This window comes from Sylvia atricapilla, chromosome 3, assembly GCF_009819655.1.
Source record: "Sylvia atricapilla isolate bSylAtr1 chromosome 3, bSylAtr1.pri, whole genome shotgun sequence".
Lineage (NCBI taxonomy): Eukaryota > Metazoa > Chordata > Aves > Passeriformes > Sylviidae > Sylvia > Sylvia atricapilla.
Window position 1 is genome coordinate 81,731,649 of NC_089142.1, and position 20,425 is coordinate 81,752,073.

The following is a 20,425-nucleotide window of genomic DNA, read 5'->3' on the forward strand; positions in this document are numbered from 1 at the left end:
AATGTACATCATTATTTTTTTATCACTGTATATATAATGATCTGTGCATGTTTAGTTACAAGTTTTATTTGCTGTGAAGTCCTAGTGATAACTGTAACTCGCTGTGACATATTGCAGATACTGGGTGAACAGTTTCAGCTTGTAAATGATAAAGTTACAGTATTGTCAAAAAAAAAAGTTTTTATGACTAAGCAAAATGTATCTGTGCTTTGGACCCAGGCTGTTTCCATACAGGTGGTTCCTGTTAACTCTATGAGATGTATGCCACTTATAAAAGTAAATTTGGGTTATACTTTTGAAGATATTCTCCTATCAGAACATCCACCATGTAAGTGATTTTCAGCTGATGAAAATTCTTGGCCTCATATCCCATAGCTAGGCGATGTTTGGGCAAGGAGAGGGAAAAAAGGGAAGGTGGGATTTGAGGGGCACTGTAGAATGGGACTCTTTGAAGCCCGGGGGCTGGTCCAGGACTGTTTGAACCAGCTGATCTGGAGGGCTGAGTGTCCCTAAAGCAGTGAGGTCATACGAGTTTTCTGACAGCTTTCTGTTCTCTGATGTGAATGCTTCTCAGGAATAGAGGTGCTTCATCCAGGTCTCAGGTTTTTTCCCTTTTTTTTTTTTTTTTTTTTTTTCCCCTCTTCTTTTATTTCCTTCCCCGCCTTGTGATAGGAAAGATCATCATGGACACAGCCATCCATTAGTTCAGAGGTATCAGGATGTCAGTGACCAGGACAAAACTGCAGCAGTGACAAGACTATCTGTTCAGGCTGGAATCATGCTCTGTGTGCTGACCTGGATTTGATCATCAGGTCTGATACTTGTAAACTTTGTCAAACTGAGCATTTAGTGCTTAAGTAGAAGCAGGGGAAGGTGGGAAGGGATATGAGACAGGTAGGCCTGGTGCTGTAATGACTTATTAATTGCTACAAAGTAGAGTTAACTGCTGCAGGGGAAGTTATTCCTTGTAGACTCCCAGCAACACAATAGTTGCACCTATGCCTGGGATGAGTATGAAAAACCTACTTCGAACTATCTCTACTGGCAGCCCAGGACCCTTTGTTGAAATCAGACTCGTACATGCACGGGGGTGGCTGGCAGCGTGGCCCTGCATGTGGCCACCAGAAGTCACCTGGTAGGTGAGGCAAGTCCAGAAAGGTTGAGGGTCCCACTGTGCTCCCGGGTCTCAGTGAAGCCTGAGTGTGAGGAATAGGTGCCTGAGTTCCTTTGCACGCGTAGCCTATAGGCACTGTCTCTTATTTAAACACAGATTTATGCTGTGGAATAATAAAAAAAAATGTTGAAGTTTGCATTTTCCTACATTTATAAATGTATATTCTTAACTGTGTAACCATTGACAAAGTAGTGACACTTAAAAAGCTGTCAGCCTGCTTACTGTGAAAAATCCCGAGTTTGACTACAGAGGGCTTGCTTTCAGCAGCCTTTCTTCTCCCTAAAGACCTGAGGCCTTTTTCAGCACGCTCAGTGTCATATCCGTGGAGCTGTTCAGGGAGGCAGTCAGATGTGTTTGGCAGTTTTATATGGCAGGAAATTGAAATAGGGAAGAAAAATCACTTTGATGTTAGGGCTGTACCACTAATAATTCTTAAAATATAAGAGAAGGAAGGATTGTGTTCCACACCCAATGGTAATTTATTGCACGTGTTGTTACTCTTATTTTTGTTACATTTTCTGTGTTCATGCTGGCTGAAGTAGCTTTAATGCTGGGGAACTGTTCTTTGTGCTTTTTTCACCCCCTTTACCAACTACATTGAAAAAAATAGATGTAGAAAGTTTTCTCTTGTGTGTGTAGCTTATCCTACACTAGATAGCAAAATACTCAGATAAATTCTTTCTCAAAAAGCTGGGTATTTGAAAAATAACCTTGAAAAACATGAGTGCACAGTTAACCAGAAAAAAGCCCTCCATCTCTAGCCTCCAAAGGTTCTGAGTTCAGTAATTTGAAGCCAGGTTCAGCTGGTGTCCTGAATATGTGCTGGTGGAAAAGTCCAGTTTCACCACCTCAGCTTGGAGCCCAGCACCTCTTGTCATGGCTCCTCTGCAAGGGCTCCTTTTTCTTAAAAGGCCTTGTTCAATGAATGTTTTAAAGGGGAACCTGACCCATGAAAATTCCTCCACATTAGGTGGAATATTTCTCAATCTTCTTACATTTTTCTGGTTAGTAAGCAGTTGTCAGGGCTCTCACTTTTTATTTAAAAGTGACAAATATCCTATAGAATAAAGTTCCCAGGTAAATTCTGGTACTGAGTTTGTAAAAAGGAGGGCAGTGTACATGTGCAGCACTTGCAAATAGCCCCCTACTCCCTCTTCCCCTGCACATGCTTTCCCTTGAATTCAGAAGGACAGAACAAGGAACCTAGAGATCCTATTAGGTTTATTGATATTTCAGTCTGTAAATAATATAGACATGTATGTTCAATTATGAAAATAGACAAAAACATTTTATAAAAATTGTACAAATTATTGACATCCACACAACATAACAGCTATTAAAACTGGCTTGCAAGCCTGGTTTTTTCAGAAGAGTCTCAGCTGTCGTCCTAGAAAGTTTGGTAGGCTGGTAAGGCTTCAAAATATTTGTGATTCTGTAGTTAAAACCAAATAGAAACCAGCTGAAATTAGCTAGCAAGTGTGCCTGTTTTCTGCAGAGGTGTCTTTGGGTGAGCCTCAGACAAGTTTCAGCCAGGTGCTGAGCAGACCTGAAAGATAAAAGGAAGAGATGGGTAGTCTGTATGGCAGTGCCTGTGTTTCTCATTTGTGTCATGTCAGCCTGCAGGCAAGTTCTTAGAAGAGAAATAAAAACTAGTTAAGACTGCAGTAAGGCAGAATAAACATGTAGAGTTTCAAAGCCTGCACTTCCTGTGGGCCTGCTGTCCTCACCTCTTTCTAAGCTCAGAAGTCTTACAGGTAGCAAGAACAAGAGGTATCTGATTTCTGAAAAACAGGATCTCCATGAGCTTTTGACATGGTGCCTATTTAGCAGTAAATAAGTGAGCTCTTGTTTTGGGGCACGTCTAAGATCCTGCCCCTTCTCCCTTCCAAGAAGAAGATGGCAGGGTTTTGCCAGAGGGTGTTTACTGTGCAGGGTTCAGCATGTGTCTGGGGTGGGCAGCTGTAGCAAAACAGGACACTGTTGCCTTGGTGCCGGTAGGAAACCTCTGGTGGGAGGGCTAATTCGCAGTTTTGAAGCTCTTGCATAGCTGTTGTTTGTGCTTCCTCGGTAGCACTTGAGGACTGAACTGAACAAGACATCAAACTATTACTGGAGCTGGGGGAGCTACCTCGAATTAAGCCACTGCAGTGCTAAAAATTGAATTTAAGAGATGTACATGACCTCAGAAATAAAAATAAACTTTCTACTTTGGCTGGTTTTGCATTAGAAGACTGAAGGGTTTTGTGCTTTTTTCCTTCCCTCCTTGGTTGGTTAGGCTGAATTAAAGAAAATTCATGAAGCTGCAGGTCACTAAAGAATTAAAAACAGTAACATGGTATTTTTTCCCCCCAAAATATGTGCACCAACACCAACTGCTACAATTGTGTCTGCAATCAGTGCAAGGATCTATGGCAACAGAAAGCCTTGGGGCTTAAATACCATGTCAGTGCCTGGGTAGTGACCCTCAGCATCAGAGTATGGGCAGAAGCTTAAAAGGACCTCAAACACTCAACTCCTGAAGAAGCCACTTGGAAATTTAATTTGTGGGTGTCTTTCCACATCAGGTACCCAGTGTTAGTTAATGCTTTGTATGATGCAGAACCTCAGCCTGATTGACAAAGTGGGCAAATCTCCTGACTCCAGCCTGGCCTGGACCTCTGCACAAGGCAAGCACCAATCCTGTCAGAGTGTTTGTACCCCACTGTCCAAGGGTCCAAGTATTAAAGCTGTCATTTAAGGTGTGCTGTTCTCTAACAAAATGGGCACAACTGTCACTGTCACATTCAGGTAATTGGTAAAGAAGTTGGTTACTGGATCAGGGGTAGGGGCCTTTCCAGTCTTAGTTTCTCCTCCTCCCAAGAATATTTTGGTTTTCAGTGCATAGAGCTCTGCAGCACAGAGCAGCACAATGCCCAGTTTCCTCTGGACACTCCCTCCTTACCTCAGTGGCATCTGCTTTAATGGGTTTGGTTTGGTATCAGATGTACAAGTTGGAAGGAGAGGAACCACAGACTGGTTTATTTTACTGCTGCCACCTATACTGGGAGGAGGGAAGAGCAACTGACTTCCTGTTTGATTAGAAAGCACTCAGGTGACTTTAGTGCCTCAATCCTCCATTGCATGGCTGTAAAACCCAAGGTGGAGCTCTCAGGAGGGCCAGGCTTAACTCCGCAGCTGGTGCCCAGCTTTTTCCAGTAGCCAGACACTGGATGGGATGTACAGGACTTCCACAGCTGCAGATTCACAAACACTGAGAAACCAAATACTTGAAGCCTCATGTCAGGGCAGTCAGACATCAAACAGAGGTCTATCTTTATCCCTTCCTCTCATAGTTTAAGTTGCATCACTTCTGATTAAATTCCATCCAAGTAGAAGTAAAGATTTTCATCTGCTTAAAAAATCCCACAACAATATCCACCATCTCCTATCTGTGGACTGTCACTGGCTGCTACAAACACCTGGCAGAGGCACCATCTTTGTGCATTAGGACTACACTAAAACAAAAACTCTCTCTCAATTACAAAAGCAATCTTGAGGTCTCCTGAGGTTGAGGGCCATGTAAGGATCAGCTCGAATCACTTTTGACAGCAGAGATGGATGACCTACCTGTTTGCTGGAAATAAGGCTCCCCTTCTGTGATATATAATAAAAAATAAAAAGCTAACAGGGCACTTGGGAGCACTGCTGCATTAACTGCTGGGACCTCACTGAGAATGTGAGCTGACACAAGAAAGGAAAGAAAACCCCTGCTCCAGAAAAGCTGCAATTTTGACAGTGCCTCCCACTGAGCGATGGGTGAGGACAGGAACACAGGCACGGGTGAGTGTACTTAACTTCCTTTAGAAGAAGGGTGATCAGCTCACAGACACACTCACTGTGACAAAGACATCTGTAAGGAGGGAGGGAGAGCTTTAGTGGCTCAGCCATACGGAGAGCACAGGGAGAGTGTGGGTTCCTGGCCAGGGAGGGGCTGCCTTGCAGGAGGAGATCTTCATGGGGAAGTCAGAGCAGCAGCACAGGATGACAGCCCTCGCTGGAAGTAATCCTCAAGGTCCAAATCCTGCCCGTCTGCTCTCACTAGCTCAGCTGGCCAGCAACCCCTTCTGGCAGCCGGGGTCTGTGAAGGGATTATCCACCGGGACAAATACTGATTTCTGTCAAACTGATGGACACCAAGGCAGATGCTGCAAGAGACAGGCGTCCCAGCTCTCACAAATACACTCGTGCCTGGTGGGGGGTGCTGAGGTTTCCAGCAATCTCTGTTTAGATGTTTGTTTGCTTTCTGTGCACATTTATTTAGTATTCTGTATTTCATGCTTATGTAGCGCAATTAAATATCTCTTACCCTCCTGCCTTTGGGTGAGTTGCAATACACAAGAGACTTTCAAAGGTAGAAATTCCAAACCTGAGTGTTCCAAAAATTTTCAAAACGAGAGGTGTAAATCCCATAATTAAAATTTGGTTACCTTTAAAAGGTCCTGAATATACTTATGTGGCCTGTAAAGGAATGCAGCGTTAACAGCAGGATCAGGTACTTCTTTTATGATTTCTTTTCCTTCACTTTAAAACCCTGAATTTTCCTTACAGTGTCAAATGAGTTTTCCAAGAAAAACAGGCTCTCAACACACCTGAATTTGAAGACTTTTTTTTCCTTTCTGCTGTCTTCCCCCCCTCAATACAACAAACATGTAACACTAGAAATAAAACCTAGAGTGGAATTAACCTGACTTTTGAAAACAAATCCTATCAAGACTCAGGGCTTGTTAGGGTTTGCTGACTAGGTCAGCTAGATTCAAGTAAATGATGCAATTTTAAATTCTTTAAAAGTTCAGTAACTCTTACAAGGCAGTAGGAACAGCTATAGCTATGTTGCATTACTGTAACTTGGACAGCTCTGCTCCCAATACAAATATTTAAATAATGTTTCTTTCAATGTGACACTAATTGCTATGATTTATTACAAAACCAGTTGCAGCCTTTCTAAAGAGAGAGGGATGACTCAAGCTTCCTCTAACAGAAAATACTGGAAGCAACAAAACTAAGTATTCCAAATTAAAAGGCAAACACCTATCCACACAAAAAGTACATGGATTAAATCTGCGATCATCCAGAAGTTCCCACCTAGCTAGAGTTGTACATCCCCCCTTTCCCTTCAACTTACGTAGTTAAGATTTTTTTTAAAATTCTATTAGGTAAACTTGTCTTCGCTATGGAGTGCTTGTCCTTAAATTTTAAGTACTTGAAAAGAAAAAATCAAAGCACCAAAAGCTTCAACAGTTTCCAACCCAAAAATGTTTCAAACACTTCCTTCTTCCTTTTGTCTTTAAGTGTTTGCCAGATTCAACTCACATCTGCAAATAGTTTTAGTTGTGCTCTCCTTTCCTCTCCCCCCCACTCTATATATAGGATATGGAAAAAAAAAATACCTACTTCTGCTCATTTCTCTTTATCCATCCAGGTTTTTACTTCATTCCATCTGTGTCCTGTTTGAGATCTGCATCCCATTTTTTCCCCTGAAATATGCAACTGCAGTTAGTGGAGGCTTATGTTCCAATATACAATAACACATTTAGGTTAGCATATTTTACATTGTCTTTAAAAAATTAGGTAATGGTTGGTTGCTTCCACCTCCCTCCCTCCCCCCCAAAAGAATCTCCAAAAACTTGGTTAATTATAAAGGAGAACTGTTGGACAATACAGTAAAATGTGGAATATGAGGTCACTTTAACCTTTGATCAACACTAACTCTGCAATTGTTTGGTTTTAATAGTTATTTCTATACTAATTACAGGCATCTTTCTGCAACGAGCTTCCATTTATGGTGAAATGTTCTTCAGTTTCCTTAAAACAATCGTCTGATATTCCAAGCAGCTCTTTTGGGCTGAATTCCAGTTTCCAGAGAACCACCATTGCTTTAAATAGCTGCAAATAGTTTTTCAGGGCTCATTTTGTAATAATTTTTTATATCATTCTTCTTTCCTGAGTGTTCTCAACTTAAAAAGGGTCCTCTGGAGCACAGTTAACTTGTAATGAACATAAAGAAGGCAGCTTTTGCCAGTCAAGTTTTGATAGAAGTGTAATATTTGAACGATTTTTTTTCCCTTTTGTATGATTTTTGTACTTCTGCCCAACTCCATAAAAACACAATCGCTTCCAGATAAAATAGATTATCAATAACAAAATCCCTGTGGACCATGTAAAGGCTGTTCTCATTACCAAGAGTGCTTTTCTTAAAGTAAAAATTTTAATTTAGTTTGGGAACGAACACCTCCTTAACCTCTCTTACAGAGAGAACACTATGGCTGCCCTAAAATTTGCCAGTAGTTACTACATGCTGATAACCTTACACTGTCATAAGCCACCGAGTTTGTCTACTAGAACAGGAAGTCCTGTAAAACCGAACACATGGACATGATTAGGGGCTTAACAAAGTATGGATTTTATTCTCCTAGGTTAAACATTTACTGACTTCTACAGATAAAAAGCCTACAAAAATAGTATGATTTAAGTACTTGAAAGTTCTAAGCCAATTCATGTTGTGTTTACTGCTAGGTGTGCTACTAGAATAAATTCCCTACACTGAATGTCCTTTGTTACTATGTTAAGGGAGCTCCAGCTATCCTGGGCAAACTCATGAGTTTGAAGGTTAGAAAGCATTCTAATTTGCTTTGTGCCTGAGTAAATACACTAATTCAACCTTGAATTTGATTATCTGATAGTTTTACTGAAAACATCATTCTGTGCTTGTTAGTTCTCTTCCTTTTTCTGAACAAAAATGAAAGAAGGAAAAAGAAAAAAACCCAGCCCTGCAGTCTTCTCCTTTATTTCCAAAGCACTTAGTGGCTGAAGAACAGTGGCCAAAACAAAAAAAGCCAGAACTGCCCATAAGAAGCCACAGCTTTCTAGGGACCACTGGAAGCAACAAACAGACCTGCTGGAGGAAGCAGTGCCATGATTAATGATCAGGCAAGATCGATTGGACATTCACCATCTCATACTTGGGTGCATGAATCACAGAGTATCTCAAGCTGAAAGAGACCCATTGGGATCATCAAAGCTGAACTAGTGGCTCTGCACAGGACAATCCCAGAAATCTCACCATGAGAGGTCACTGAGCAGCAAAAAAGATAAACTACTTTTGAAAATAAAGAGGAAAAAAAATCACAAAGTGATAGAAGGACTTTAGTCTCACAAATGGCAGCAAAACTTCTAAGCAATTATGAACATCAAGTTAACTGTTTAAACATTAATGATGTTAAAGAACAAATTTCCCTTTTCTCTGAAAAAGCAACACAAAAATCTTCAGATAAGAAAGCTAGGAACTGTCACTGAGAATAACTTCTGCTTTTTTATTGTCACTTCAAAACACTTTTTTCATTTAGTTGAGATTTAAGTGAGAGTCAGGTTCATCTACCTGTCTCTTTTCAGCTGCATGAATTTTTATTTTATTTTTTATAAGGTAATGCTGCATTTAAAAGAATAACAGCAACAAAATCCAGCAGTGGAAATCAGACTGCTGGCAGATTTCTCTGCTAAAGCTGCAGAATATTCCCCTCAGACATTCTTTTCTTTTGGCACAGTACCTGTGTTCGCAGAAACCGCACCTCCTCTGTAAGCAGGTGCTTCTCTTTGAAGAGCTGATTCTGTTTGTTGAGCAACTCCACTAACTGCTGGGCAGTGGCCTGGCAGTGCTTGTCAAGCTGCTGTAACCTGGAAAAGAAACAGATAAAAGGGTTGCAGAGCATCTGAAGTGGGAGTTCATGGAAGAAGCTTTGATGTTTGCACTGGTGGTGGCAGTGCCCAGAGCCCAGAGTTCAGGCTGCTGGTTGGGCTGAGACTAAAGTATTACTCCTAAGATGGGCATGAAATGTATTTTCACACTTTAAATTAGCACTTTTAAAGGCTTGCACTTTTGATTTAGAAGCTTTATGAGGACATGACAGCAAATCTGCTTTGCTGTGACATCAGTAAAGACTGCAGGACTGCATCTGTAGCTAAGCAAGCTGCACTCTCCATAGCTGCTTCAGTAACTGTCTTCCTGAAACACATACTGTAGCCCAGATTATAAAACCAAATACCCAAATTCCCTGACAAACTGGACCCCAAGTGACAAAAGCTTCTGTTTTCTGTCCACTGCTCTTTGCAAGCTGGTCAATGTCCAAAACTCATTATAGAACATAGCCCTTATTTCAAGTAAACCTAGTGTTAATTAAGCATGTCAGCATAGATCCTTTAACAGTGTAACAGGGATTCCTGGGGAAAGATGGAAAGAGCCCATCATTCCAAAGGTCCTCCTCATCAGGGGCTGCAAAACAGAGGGAAGAAGCTGGCAGGTATCAGAAGAAACATCCAGAGGCCTTCTGCTTACACCAGAGAACAAGTGCCTGAGTTGAGACAACAGTGCTGTAAGACAGGTCAACTGCACATCTTTTCCTTGATCATGAAAACAGGTATCAGTTGTTATTTCTCCAGTGAGTGTTTATTACTCCTGGCATCCAGTCAGAAGCCATTTCCAACTCATGTGAATTTTACATCAGAACAATATTTTTTAGTAATCACAGGTAGCCCATGCAAATTTCAAAAAATATTACTGGACACAAGCCCTAGTGTGCTCCACTGTGAAGCTCTATGTTCTTTCAAATAAACTGTAGTAAATGAAAAAATCTTTAATTATGGAAATACTCAGTTACACTTTCCTGCTTGTAACTTCACTATCCAGTGTTAGATTTAGACTAAAATGTCTCCTTGAGCAGAGGGAGAAAGATGACACAGGCACTGCGCGGGGTTTGACCAGCAGGCCACAACTTTTCCTTTATCATCTCTATCTCCAGTGCCTGACTACAGGTTTAATAACATTCCAATCTACAATTCTGGGCAACAATGGATGAAAAGGGTGCAGTTCTAGTCAGTGCTGATCTGGATCTATGAATTCCCAATTTCTGTCTGCCAGTCTGCTCTCCCAAAACTGCTGCCAAGCTGGCCCTTGGTCCACACACTGGGACTCCCAGCCTGCTCTGGTGCATTTAGCTCCTGAGGACAGGCTCTGGGCCCTCTCACAGTATCTGCTATTATGTGTGACATGTGCAGCACAGCCACACATTCCCATATGCATTGTATCTGGCCTGCCTGCTGATCTCGTAAATGATTCAAGATGAGAAATGAACAGCTCCACCCACATTCACTGTACTTCCCATATGTTACAACTGCACATCGATGCCTGCCATCATTTTTACAACTGGGTGACAGAACCTTCTGCACATTTTGCTAATACGAGTGAGGGAGGTTGCACGGTCGCCACGTTCACTTTGGCAACACCACCTACCAGGCAAATGTCCTGAGCATCTGAGTGACCACTGTGTCCTCAGTCTCCTGTCTAAACAAGATCATTTTCCCACCAAAGTGGCAAGATCTGTCCAGTTGGGATGGCATACCACTGCTCCCCCTTGGCCTGGCCATGTTGCAGGACAGAAACTGACTCCATGCTCTGTCACCTTACTTCGAGGCACAAGGTGAAAATGTAGCTCTTGAACCATGTTACATTTGGGCTACCCACAGGACAACCTGGCGCTAAGGAGAAAGCTCCCAGGGCAGCAGTAATAACAATACCCTTCAAATAATTTCCCATTACCCACTTTAAAGCAAAATCCCTATTTCTATATGTGGGCAAGAAAGAGACAGTTTCATGAGATGAGTAGTTCCACAGAAGGAGAACACAACCGAGGCATCACAAGCTGCAATGAAAGCTTCTGATTCTTTTGCTCTGATTCTCAGTACTGGGAACCCATAGGCAGCTTTATGTTAAAATGGCTCCAACCTACTTTGCTTTTTTGAGTAGTTACAACATGCAGAAGCCCTCACATGGCAATGAAATTTGGATCTAAGACTAGGCTATACCCCAGGCTGTCTAGAAATGAAGTGAAAAGGGTTAGATAAGGTTTTGTTACATTTTGACAGCTATGGCTAGACAATCACTGCAAGGCCCTGCAGAACTGAGGTGAAACATCAAACACAAAGCAGAGCTTTGGCACCAAGGTGAATTCCACCTGCAGAATAAACTTCCATTGCATCCAACAGCACAAAGCTGTACTAGCACCCACCATATTACACTCCTCCTTATGTGTGACCTACAGATAAAAGCTGCTTTCTGTTCTATAACAACACATTGCTAAACCAGGGGGCACCCACAGGACTCTGGCTGCAAGCTCCCTGCCCTGGGGGACTCAGGCCCATTAATCCACAGGCAATCCGCAATGAAGGTAAAAGCTGATATAACCTGTCAGCCCTCCTTTGGGTTTCAATGTTGATTTGAAGGAAATTAATATGCAAAGATCTGTGGGCAGTACCCATTCACCCTGCAGTGGGTATCGGTCAGTCCTTGACATAGTAGAGGCATTAAAAGGCTATTTACTCTTTCAGCATAGTCAGGTTACTGATGTAAAACGTTTTCACTTTACTCCACGGAGCTGGATTTGCTGAAATGGCGTGATTGGATTGCAGCAACCTGCAGCAGCTAAATCACCAAATCCAATAATCATGCTGCATTTACTGGCACACATCTTAATTAGGTTTTAATACAAGTAATCTGATAACTACTTCTGGCCAGCCAGAGCGGAGCTGTCAGTGCTGAAAGGGCTGTTGTTGAGCAGCTCGGCCAGCACACTGCCGCGGCTGCCTCCCCGCTGCCCCTGTTGAAGCCCCCCATCTGCCAGTTGCCACGGCAACACAAGCCAGCCCATCACCCCAGCAGTGGGTGCCACCACCCTCCGGCACCCCATGGCAAGGGCTGGGCCACCAGCCACCCAGGGGGGCCACCAGCACCAGGGCCACACCTCTGTGGGTGAGGGGTGCTGGGCCTGGCTCCTGCTGCACCCCCAAAATGACCAAAACCCAACACCATGAGCACAGGTCACTGTGCAGCAAACTGCCTTTAAAATGCATTTGTTCTGTCAGGGCAAGAGTGTTAAGCTATGAGTTTCTAAGGTTGCTCCTGCACTGCTCGTTTGCCTGTGGGGGATACAATGATCAGAGGTGGTTCCTGGTTCTGAGTGCGAGAACCAAAGACCACGCTGGAGACCTCTCCCATGCTGCAGAGGTGCAGCTGAAGGGTGATCACTACGGTGATCAGGCACTATCCAAGGTCATCCTGCTGAATACAAATCAGCGATCAGGCTTGCTTTGACTATATGATGATCTTGGTGCCAGACTTGCTGCCATCAAAGAGTTAAGGTGTATGGCTGATGGTCATGGTGAGCTTGTGTTTGCGGCCACAACTGCTCCAGCTGCTCTCCCCACTCCTCTCGTGGGCGTAGTAGGACAGGTCTCCTCTGCATTCTTTCCACTTCAACTCTGCTATGTTTCTGTCTTCCCTTTTCACAGCAGAAGTGACATTGTTGTTTTCATTAAGGCAGAAAAATTGAAGTTCACTACCTCTTTGTATCTTGAATCAGCTCTGTGAACAACTAGGATGTTGAAACCAGCAATAAAATTAGTACTCATGTGAGAAAATTGCATCTTCGCTGTGGTTTACAGCACTGACAAATTCACACAGTAACTTCTGAGGTAAAAAAATTAGAGTCTATGAATTTAGAAAGGCAGACAAATAGTAAATAAAACCCCCAAAGTTTCACTACTGTCCTAAATTACTGTTTACTTAGGATCTTGACCCATAAATCAGTGCCTGGAAACAACCTTAAGTGATGAGCGTCTCAGAGAAGCCCCTACATGCTCCCAAAATTTAAACAGGAATATCTATACATATGACCTATTCTTTAACTGAACTGCATTCTCCCATCTGGCTTCAAAAGCAAAATACTATGAAGCACCTTTTTCATGTTAATGAAATTTAAAAAAAGCGTAAGAGGAAAAACACATAGACCAAAGCACCACCCTGTAACAGTGAGTAGGAATTAAGGGTAGTGAATAAGCCTCCTCATTTCTGTCAAACTGGAAGTCCTGACTTCTAATAGGACACATGGAGGCAGTTCAGGGCATATTAAAAAAGCTTCCATGGAATTTCCCACCCTCTGGAATCCCTATCAGACTTCTGCTGCCACAAAAAGGCCAAGACTGTCATTTGCTCAGGCAGAGCAGATCTATACCACTTCTAGCTTAGTAAGGTAAGCACTTGCCCACGCTACATGCAGAACAAACTCATCCAACTGATGTTAATAGATGGTAACTAGAAGGTAATATCCCTTGCACAGTTTGGAATCGGACACCTAAGAAGCAAATGTCCACATTTCACCATGAACCCCTTGACCCAGGTGGCTTTGTATCATTTAATCATCTTTTTTTTTTTTTTTTTTTTTTTTTTTTTTTTTTTTTTTTTTAATTTATATCTATTGGGTAATATCTAAATTCCCTTTTACTAAAGATACTCTCAATTTTTCCACATACTTTTAAAGTGTCTACAGTATATCATCTCCAATAAGATAACAATGTTTACATTCCACAACAACACTTGCAAATAGGGTTGAATTAAAAGTTTACATAGGAGCTTCCCCTTTGTTTCAGATGTCACCACTGACTACTATTCGAATATGTCTTCACTTCCACAGCTGGCCAACCAGGTTAAACAAATAGATCATGTAGGAAACCTGAGCCTGGATCTATTCCTGGGCTTCCAATAGCTCATGTCTAACATCCTGAAGAGAACATTATCAGCCTGCTCTCCAGTAGGAGGGTGCAGCAGCTGGGCTTCGCTGCTGTGATGGCCACTTTTAGCCCCACTGGGTTTTGACAGGAAGGAAACAATGAAAGAGAGTGTACAGCAGGCTGGAAAAGATATGGGTGAAAGCTTCACTAATGTCTATTTGTGTCCGAATCCCCCGGCTGAAGATGAGGCTGTTCCTCCTTTAAAGGAATACAAAATGTAAGACCTTTGACAGGAATATGAACTCTGGATCAGGTTTGCTCTAGAGAAGAAATAGTTCTGCTTACTATTTTATGCTTTTAGTTGACAAGTATGAAGTGAAACAATTCTCCAGATCATTCAGGCTAGTAATTTAGAGTGCTGTAAAATACCTCAGAAAACAAACAAACAAACAAAAAAGGAGGCAGGGTTCAAAGCAGACAATATTAAAGAAATATACTGAATTGTCAGACTCTACGTTTCTTTTGTTTTTTAAAGATATTCGGCTCTCTGATTTTGTTATGTGCCAGACAGAACAGATTTTGCCCAATTTCTCAATCATAATGGTAGGAGACATATATCCCACTAAGGTTTCAAAAGTGGTCTCCTTATGTTTGTAAGATATATATTTGTATTACTGAAATAATTTTCCTGTGCTTGTGTCACTAGTTGCAACAATTTTTGTGGCTGGTTTCTTTTTATAAACGTGTGCTCAATTTCCCCTACTGCTTACTCCAGTTCCTCTTATTTCGTTTATTACCAGACAAACCTGAACCTGTACAAACTGCTAGCTACTGTCTACCTAAAGAATTCATTGTATTCAAGCTGGAGACACTGAGAATTTTTAATGCAATCTGCCCAATCTGAACTCTTTCCTTCACAAATACTTTGCCTTTAAAAAGAAATTCCCAGCATGAACCTCATCAGAAGCGACATGTAACAGACAGTACATGTGGTGTCTGGGCAGGCAGCAGAGAATTGAAAAAGAAGTCTTCACTTTTTCTATCCCATGGCATGTGCAGAATGTACATGTGGCCCAAGCTGACATCAGGCATTTGAAGCAAAAACCTGCTAAAAGCATCAGCTTCTGTTAATTTACTTTGTCAGATATTGTCTTAATTAAAAAAAACCAACAAAACCTTACCGCAAGAAAGGGCAGTGCAGCTGAGCTGCAACTGCTTCAGTTGTTCTGACAGTCGCAACTGCGGGAGAACAGAACAGCTTTGGGTTCAGCCCTGCTGTCCTCACTGAGCCCAGATCCTGGATGCAGCCAGCAAGGGCTGCAGGCACTGAGCTACTGAGCATAAAGCTTCTGTTTATGTCTCTCGCTATCAGTACCTGTGTTTGAAAGGTAAAATGTTTCTCACTAGTGACCACACAGGTGAGAGGCCAATAGTGCTGGATACAGTCCTTCTCATTTGCTTATCTGCAAGGGAGTCTTTCCAAGTTTAAGGACTATGTATTACAGTCCTTCAAAACTGTTCTGCAGCACAACCCCAAGGCTGCTATAGTGCATAGTTCGACCACTATGAAGAGAAACTCTAAAAATACCAAACACCAAGTGTTAAATATCTATGGAGGTGTCACTTGTTAGTTTTGTTGCACAATCCCCATTTCCCTTATTCTCCACTCTAGAGGTGCCCCTCCTTCCAGCTCATTTCAAAGAAAGGATTTTGCCTTTACGCTCTAGCAGGCAACACACATTTGCTTATTTTTCCGGGTTCACAGTGTAGTTTGCATAAATCATAGTCAAACTAATCATAGTTGTACGATTTGTACAGAGATAGATGAATTCCACACAAGGGCCCGTTGCTCTCCCTCCACACAGAGCAGATTGCTTCCATTTGAGAGCTTACCCCAAGCTTGGCCTATTGCCCTTCTATTACAGCTCTAACTTACTCTTCCTAGGAAACAAAAGGGAAAAGAGGGGCACATACACAGTAAGGATCTAAGGAATGTCTGGGAAGGAGGTCAAGGTGGGCAGAGGAGCCTAGGATGTGCGTGAGAGGTAAGAAAGATCTGTGCTCAAGACATGCATGGATACACCCAAGGGGCTTGAGGAGGGTTGGGTTGCTGCTTGCACTGGCTGGCCAAGCAAGCGTGCTCCCACCTCCCAGGGAGCTGCTGCTGGCACGCAACATTGCACTTTGGAGCAGGCCTGTAGCACTTGGGGCCAGCCCCATCTCCCCACACTCCCCAGTACACCCATAAACCAGTTCTGCCAAGACTGCTGGAGGGAGTCACAGCATGGCGGGTGTAACACAAGACTAAAGGTAGGGAAAATGGTAAGGTAATTTTGCATTGAAAAGGGCTCAGAGGAAAGCAGTTTCATCCCAAGAAACCACAGATTTTTAGAAAAAAGAGAAAAGCTGGAGAATCTGAGCAGTATTGTCAGCCCACCTTCATGAAGCTCAGCTCTTGTGAATAGAGTCCACTTGGTGTTTTGTTTAGGACTGTATTTTAAACAGTGAAACTACATGTGAAGTGAAACCTGGAGCTGCTTAGCAGCACTGCATTTCACAGAAAATACATCTTAAAAATGTATTAGTACATTATAGATAGTATTACACTCTCTGTAAGAGAGTGGCTATTTTGTAATTTATATGTGCACTAGTCCAACTGTGCTTTAATTTACTGCAAGGTGAACTTATTCACTGCTGTGAAATAAGAGAATTTCATTGTTGTTTTAGAGGCAAGTATCATTACAGTTATCTTTAGGAAAACCATTAACCCCCCCACAATAAAGAATATGACTGCAACCAGGCGTTTGGACATGAGTATCAACACACTCAGATCACAACCAGTGCAAAGGGTCAATTATGCCTTTCTGGTGATCGCAGCTTAGCTTGTGGATAAGAATAGGAGCTCTACAGTCCGTGCAATAGCAGCCCAGGGCTGTCAGCAATACCAGACAAAATGAACACAAAAGTGTCTCCAGGCCGGCTCTCCCATGTCACAGTTGAGCACATCAGTCAGTGGTCACTGGACCCTGCACAGACACCCCAGCTTGGTAACACCACCAGCACCCTCCAGCAGAAGGATTCCTTCTGTCCACAACTGTGTGTGTGCATGCACAGACTCCTCTGTTGCCACTGTATTTTAATTATAGTGAAAAATTCTAGCAAAACTATCAGCTTTTTCTTTGCTACAAGTTGAAATAAGTGTTAATAACTTTTCTGACACGTGTTCAATGTAACTATATGAGAAGAATACTTTTCCCCTTGGATTACATCAAAAGGTCTTCTTAGTTTTGTTAGGTAAATTATGCTTTTCTCATACTACGTCCCCGTGTCCTCATCTTTCAGTGGTAACTTTTATGAAGCAAAGACTTAAATAAGCAAGCTTAGAAAGTCTTGATATGCTTTGGAAACTGAACATTGTCAATTACATAAATGAAAATTAACTGCCTTAAATCACTAGTAGTAAATTAAGAAAACAAACCTGTGTCTCTTTGTTCAAAAATAAACCATGGGGTTTGTTCTTTTAAGTAGGGATAGAGAAGACAAACACATGCAAAATGAGAACAAGAGATCCACCTGCTATCAGTCAATTACTGTTTCTGTAGACGTGGCAACCTCCGATACTGTTGCTGCAGCACAAATATATCATTGCTGAAAATTTCTTATAAAAGAAGCCCAGAGAAAATGCACATTTCTCTGTTGGTGAACTCACACATGAACATGGGGCAGAAAGCAGCCCGGGTTTCTGAAAGGCAGTGAAAGCTCAGCAGGTCCCCCAAGAGAGCCCAAGGTCGCCGCTGGGGCTCACTGCTCCTCCTCAGCAGCCACAGCAAGAGCCTTCCAGGGAGATGCTGGTGGTCTTGGCACCACTCCTGGTGGACAACTGTCCACCTCACACCTGGCTCAGCTGAGGCGAGTAAATGAACAGGCCGACAAAATGAACCCAAGCCTCTCTCCCGAGGGAGGCTACTTTTGATCAGTGTTGAGCAACATATGCAGGCTTGAGCAGGGGGGCACGCAGGCAGCTCAGGAAAAAGCATGCTCTGCTGTAAGTAAACTGCAGATTAAGCTGAGTACTGCTGTTTCCTAAGCTCCAGATAAGGAGCCTTCTGGAGAGTATGAAAAAATTAAAGAGAAAAGAGAGCGGTAATTGTAATTTTACTTTTAAATTATTGTGAATCTAGCCTATATTAGAGCAGCATTTGTCCCAGTTGAAGATAGTGTATTTTTCAGCAAAGATTCTCAGTAGGGAAGATGTTTCTGTAGTTAATGGTTTGTTTCTAATGTCTCTGAAACCATAACATTACCTGCTCAGCAAGTATTTACCTACAAATGAAGGTCTGGGTGTCCCTCATGTTATCTCCTTACATAAAAATCATGATATTAGGATCATAATGTACTTAAAATCTCTTCAAATAAAATAATCTGAACTACTGAACTTCTGTGCTGCAGCATCACGGCTCAATTTCCTTTGAAGCAAATGTTAACAGGGAGAAAAACCTGCATTTACAGGTCTACTAAGAGACCTGATTTCATTGAAGCATACAGAGGAATTTAGAGTTCTATTGTGTGACAGTAGAGAAATGACTAAAATCTATTTCTGTTACAGATCTGGATACAAAAGCTTTCATCCTGATCCAGAATAACTCCTATGAGCTGTAACGTGAACTACAGACTCATGTAAGGCATACAAAACCCCATGAAATGACCAATCCTGTGTTGCTAAAAATTAAAGGAGTTCTGCCTTTAATAGAAGCAGGCCCCTTGTTTGCATAAAGAGCACCTTGTCAAATAGAATACAAATGCCAAGCTGGTACATTATAGCCACAAGCACAATAGCCCCACTCTTTTTAACTAAGCAAATCCTAGAGAGAGCAGTTGTCCCCCAAAATCTGGGCATCAGCTACAAATCCAGTGAACTGATGTCTCAAAGTATTCACGAAAGATGTGGGAAATTTGCAGAGGGACATGAGCTTTTCATTTCAAAGAGAAGGGAACTGTATGTTTTCATTATAAAAAATGAGAGTGTGAAAAAATCCTAAGCACACAATAGCTCTCTTTCAAGTATAAAGTTCAGAATTATATCTCCCAAGTTTCCTGTATGTTAAAAGAAGAACACATAATAACGATCTAAAAATCCTTCACAAAAAACCAACAAGCAAGGATGAAGCAGTACTCGCCTGGGGGCCAATTGCCTCTCCAGCAGCGGTAAGGCTGTTACTAGGCTTGCAGTACCATTTGTTCCATTACACAATCTCCTGAAGCCTTTTACAGAGAGCTAAAACAACTGCCTGTACCAACACGACACATGGCTTTCCATCCCGACTCTTTGCTAATCCAGACGCTCCAACCATCTTTCTTTAAGATGCCATATGGTTGGCAGAAGCCTGTAGATCTAGCAGCACATCTGCTTGTATGTTACTTCTCCCCTCCAACTCCCCCCTCCACACCACAAAAGAGAGAGCAAATAATTATTTTACATGTAACCAATTAAACTGCATTTAAAGAGGACGGGGATTATTTAGCTCTAGATATTTTAAAAATATAGATTGTCGCAGAAGATCATTTGTCTCTCAGTGATTTGGGAAATACAGAGAAACAAAACAAAGAAATGAAAGGCACATGGGCAAAATGATCGCTGCATTTGAATTATTTAAATGACTGCCATTCAGACCTTATGCCCGAAGATTTATTTCCCACATTAGTGTGCCACCGAAGAAGGGACTGAATTCGCTCCCTGCTTTTGTCAGAGGTGAATCAGACAAGCAGACTAGGAAACTATAATACACCATACCATGCTTTGTTAAGCAAGCAAGAGTGAGTCTGTATGCTAATGACTCTGCAGGAATACACTGAAACACTGATTTTTTTGGTGTGATGAGCAAAGATTATTGACACCATAAAAATCCTGGTTGCACTGGCATGCAGGCATCCAGGTTATCTCTCTAGAATCCAGACGCCAAGGAAGGCACGCTGCAAAAATAATTTTGCTTGTGATGAGTTATCATTTGTCCATTTATGACACAAAGGACTATAACAGAAAAGAAAATATACACTTTAGAGCCTGAAATTAAAAAAAAAAATTAAAAAAAAAGGAACCTAGAAATTATAAATAAGTGTTCCTATAAAACTCCCACTGACCACTCTGTGACGAATAACCATCTTAGCTAATGAAGGACAGGCAGAGATAGAAATATATAAGGACAGACTGCACAGTTCTGCAGTTCTGTCTGCTGACAATTTGCAGCACCTTTTGTTCAAAAACACTATTCCCTCGAACTTTTCCTGCATCACTAAAAGAAGAGATCAAAGAGATAAAAGATACCATTTCTACCTCAAATGCTGCTCACATGTATAGTTCGTGCAATTATCTGTGAAGCACTGTGGAGCACAGGAACATGCAGCACATGTGTCTGTCCTAGCAATTTTCCAGAAGTACAGAAACTAAACATGCATTTTGCTCCAAACAGTCTCCCTACACCAAGTCTCCATTGCAATGTGCACAGAACGTTCCTTTCCCTTCACAAAAACAGTTTTCCCTACAATATGGGAATGCTTGTGTTCAACTACACAGTGAACAAACTGTTTTTCCCCTCAGCTATTTAGGAGTTAGAGTTCCTACACAAATGATGAGGAGACTCCATCCTACCCTCAGAGAAA

The 20,425-nt window shown here is 42.0% G+C and overlaps 1 protein-coding gene across 1 annotated transcript in view; it reads right to left on the bottom strand.

Moving 5' to 3' along the window:
• Window positions 1-2,378: 2,378 nt before the first annotated feature.
• The window catches only part of SDCCAG8 (SHH signaling and ciliogenesis regulator SDCCAG8), a 105,756-nt gene continuing 87,709 nt past the window's right edge, over window positions 2,379-20,425 (bottom strand). The window contains exons 17-19 of the mRNA XM_066315968.1: window positions 8,758-8,884; window positions 6,605-6,687; window positions 2,379-2,720 (exon numbers count right to left, since the gene is read on the bottom strand). Coding sequence (XP_066172065.1) covers window positions 6,637-6,687; window positions 8,758-8,884 — 178 coding nt within the window. The 3' untranslated portion in view covers window positions 2,379-2,720; window positions 6,605-6,636. The remainder of the gene's footprint in view (window positions 2,721-6,604; window positions 6,688-8,757; window positions 8,885-20,425) is intronic.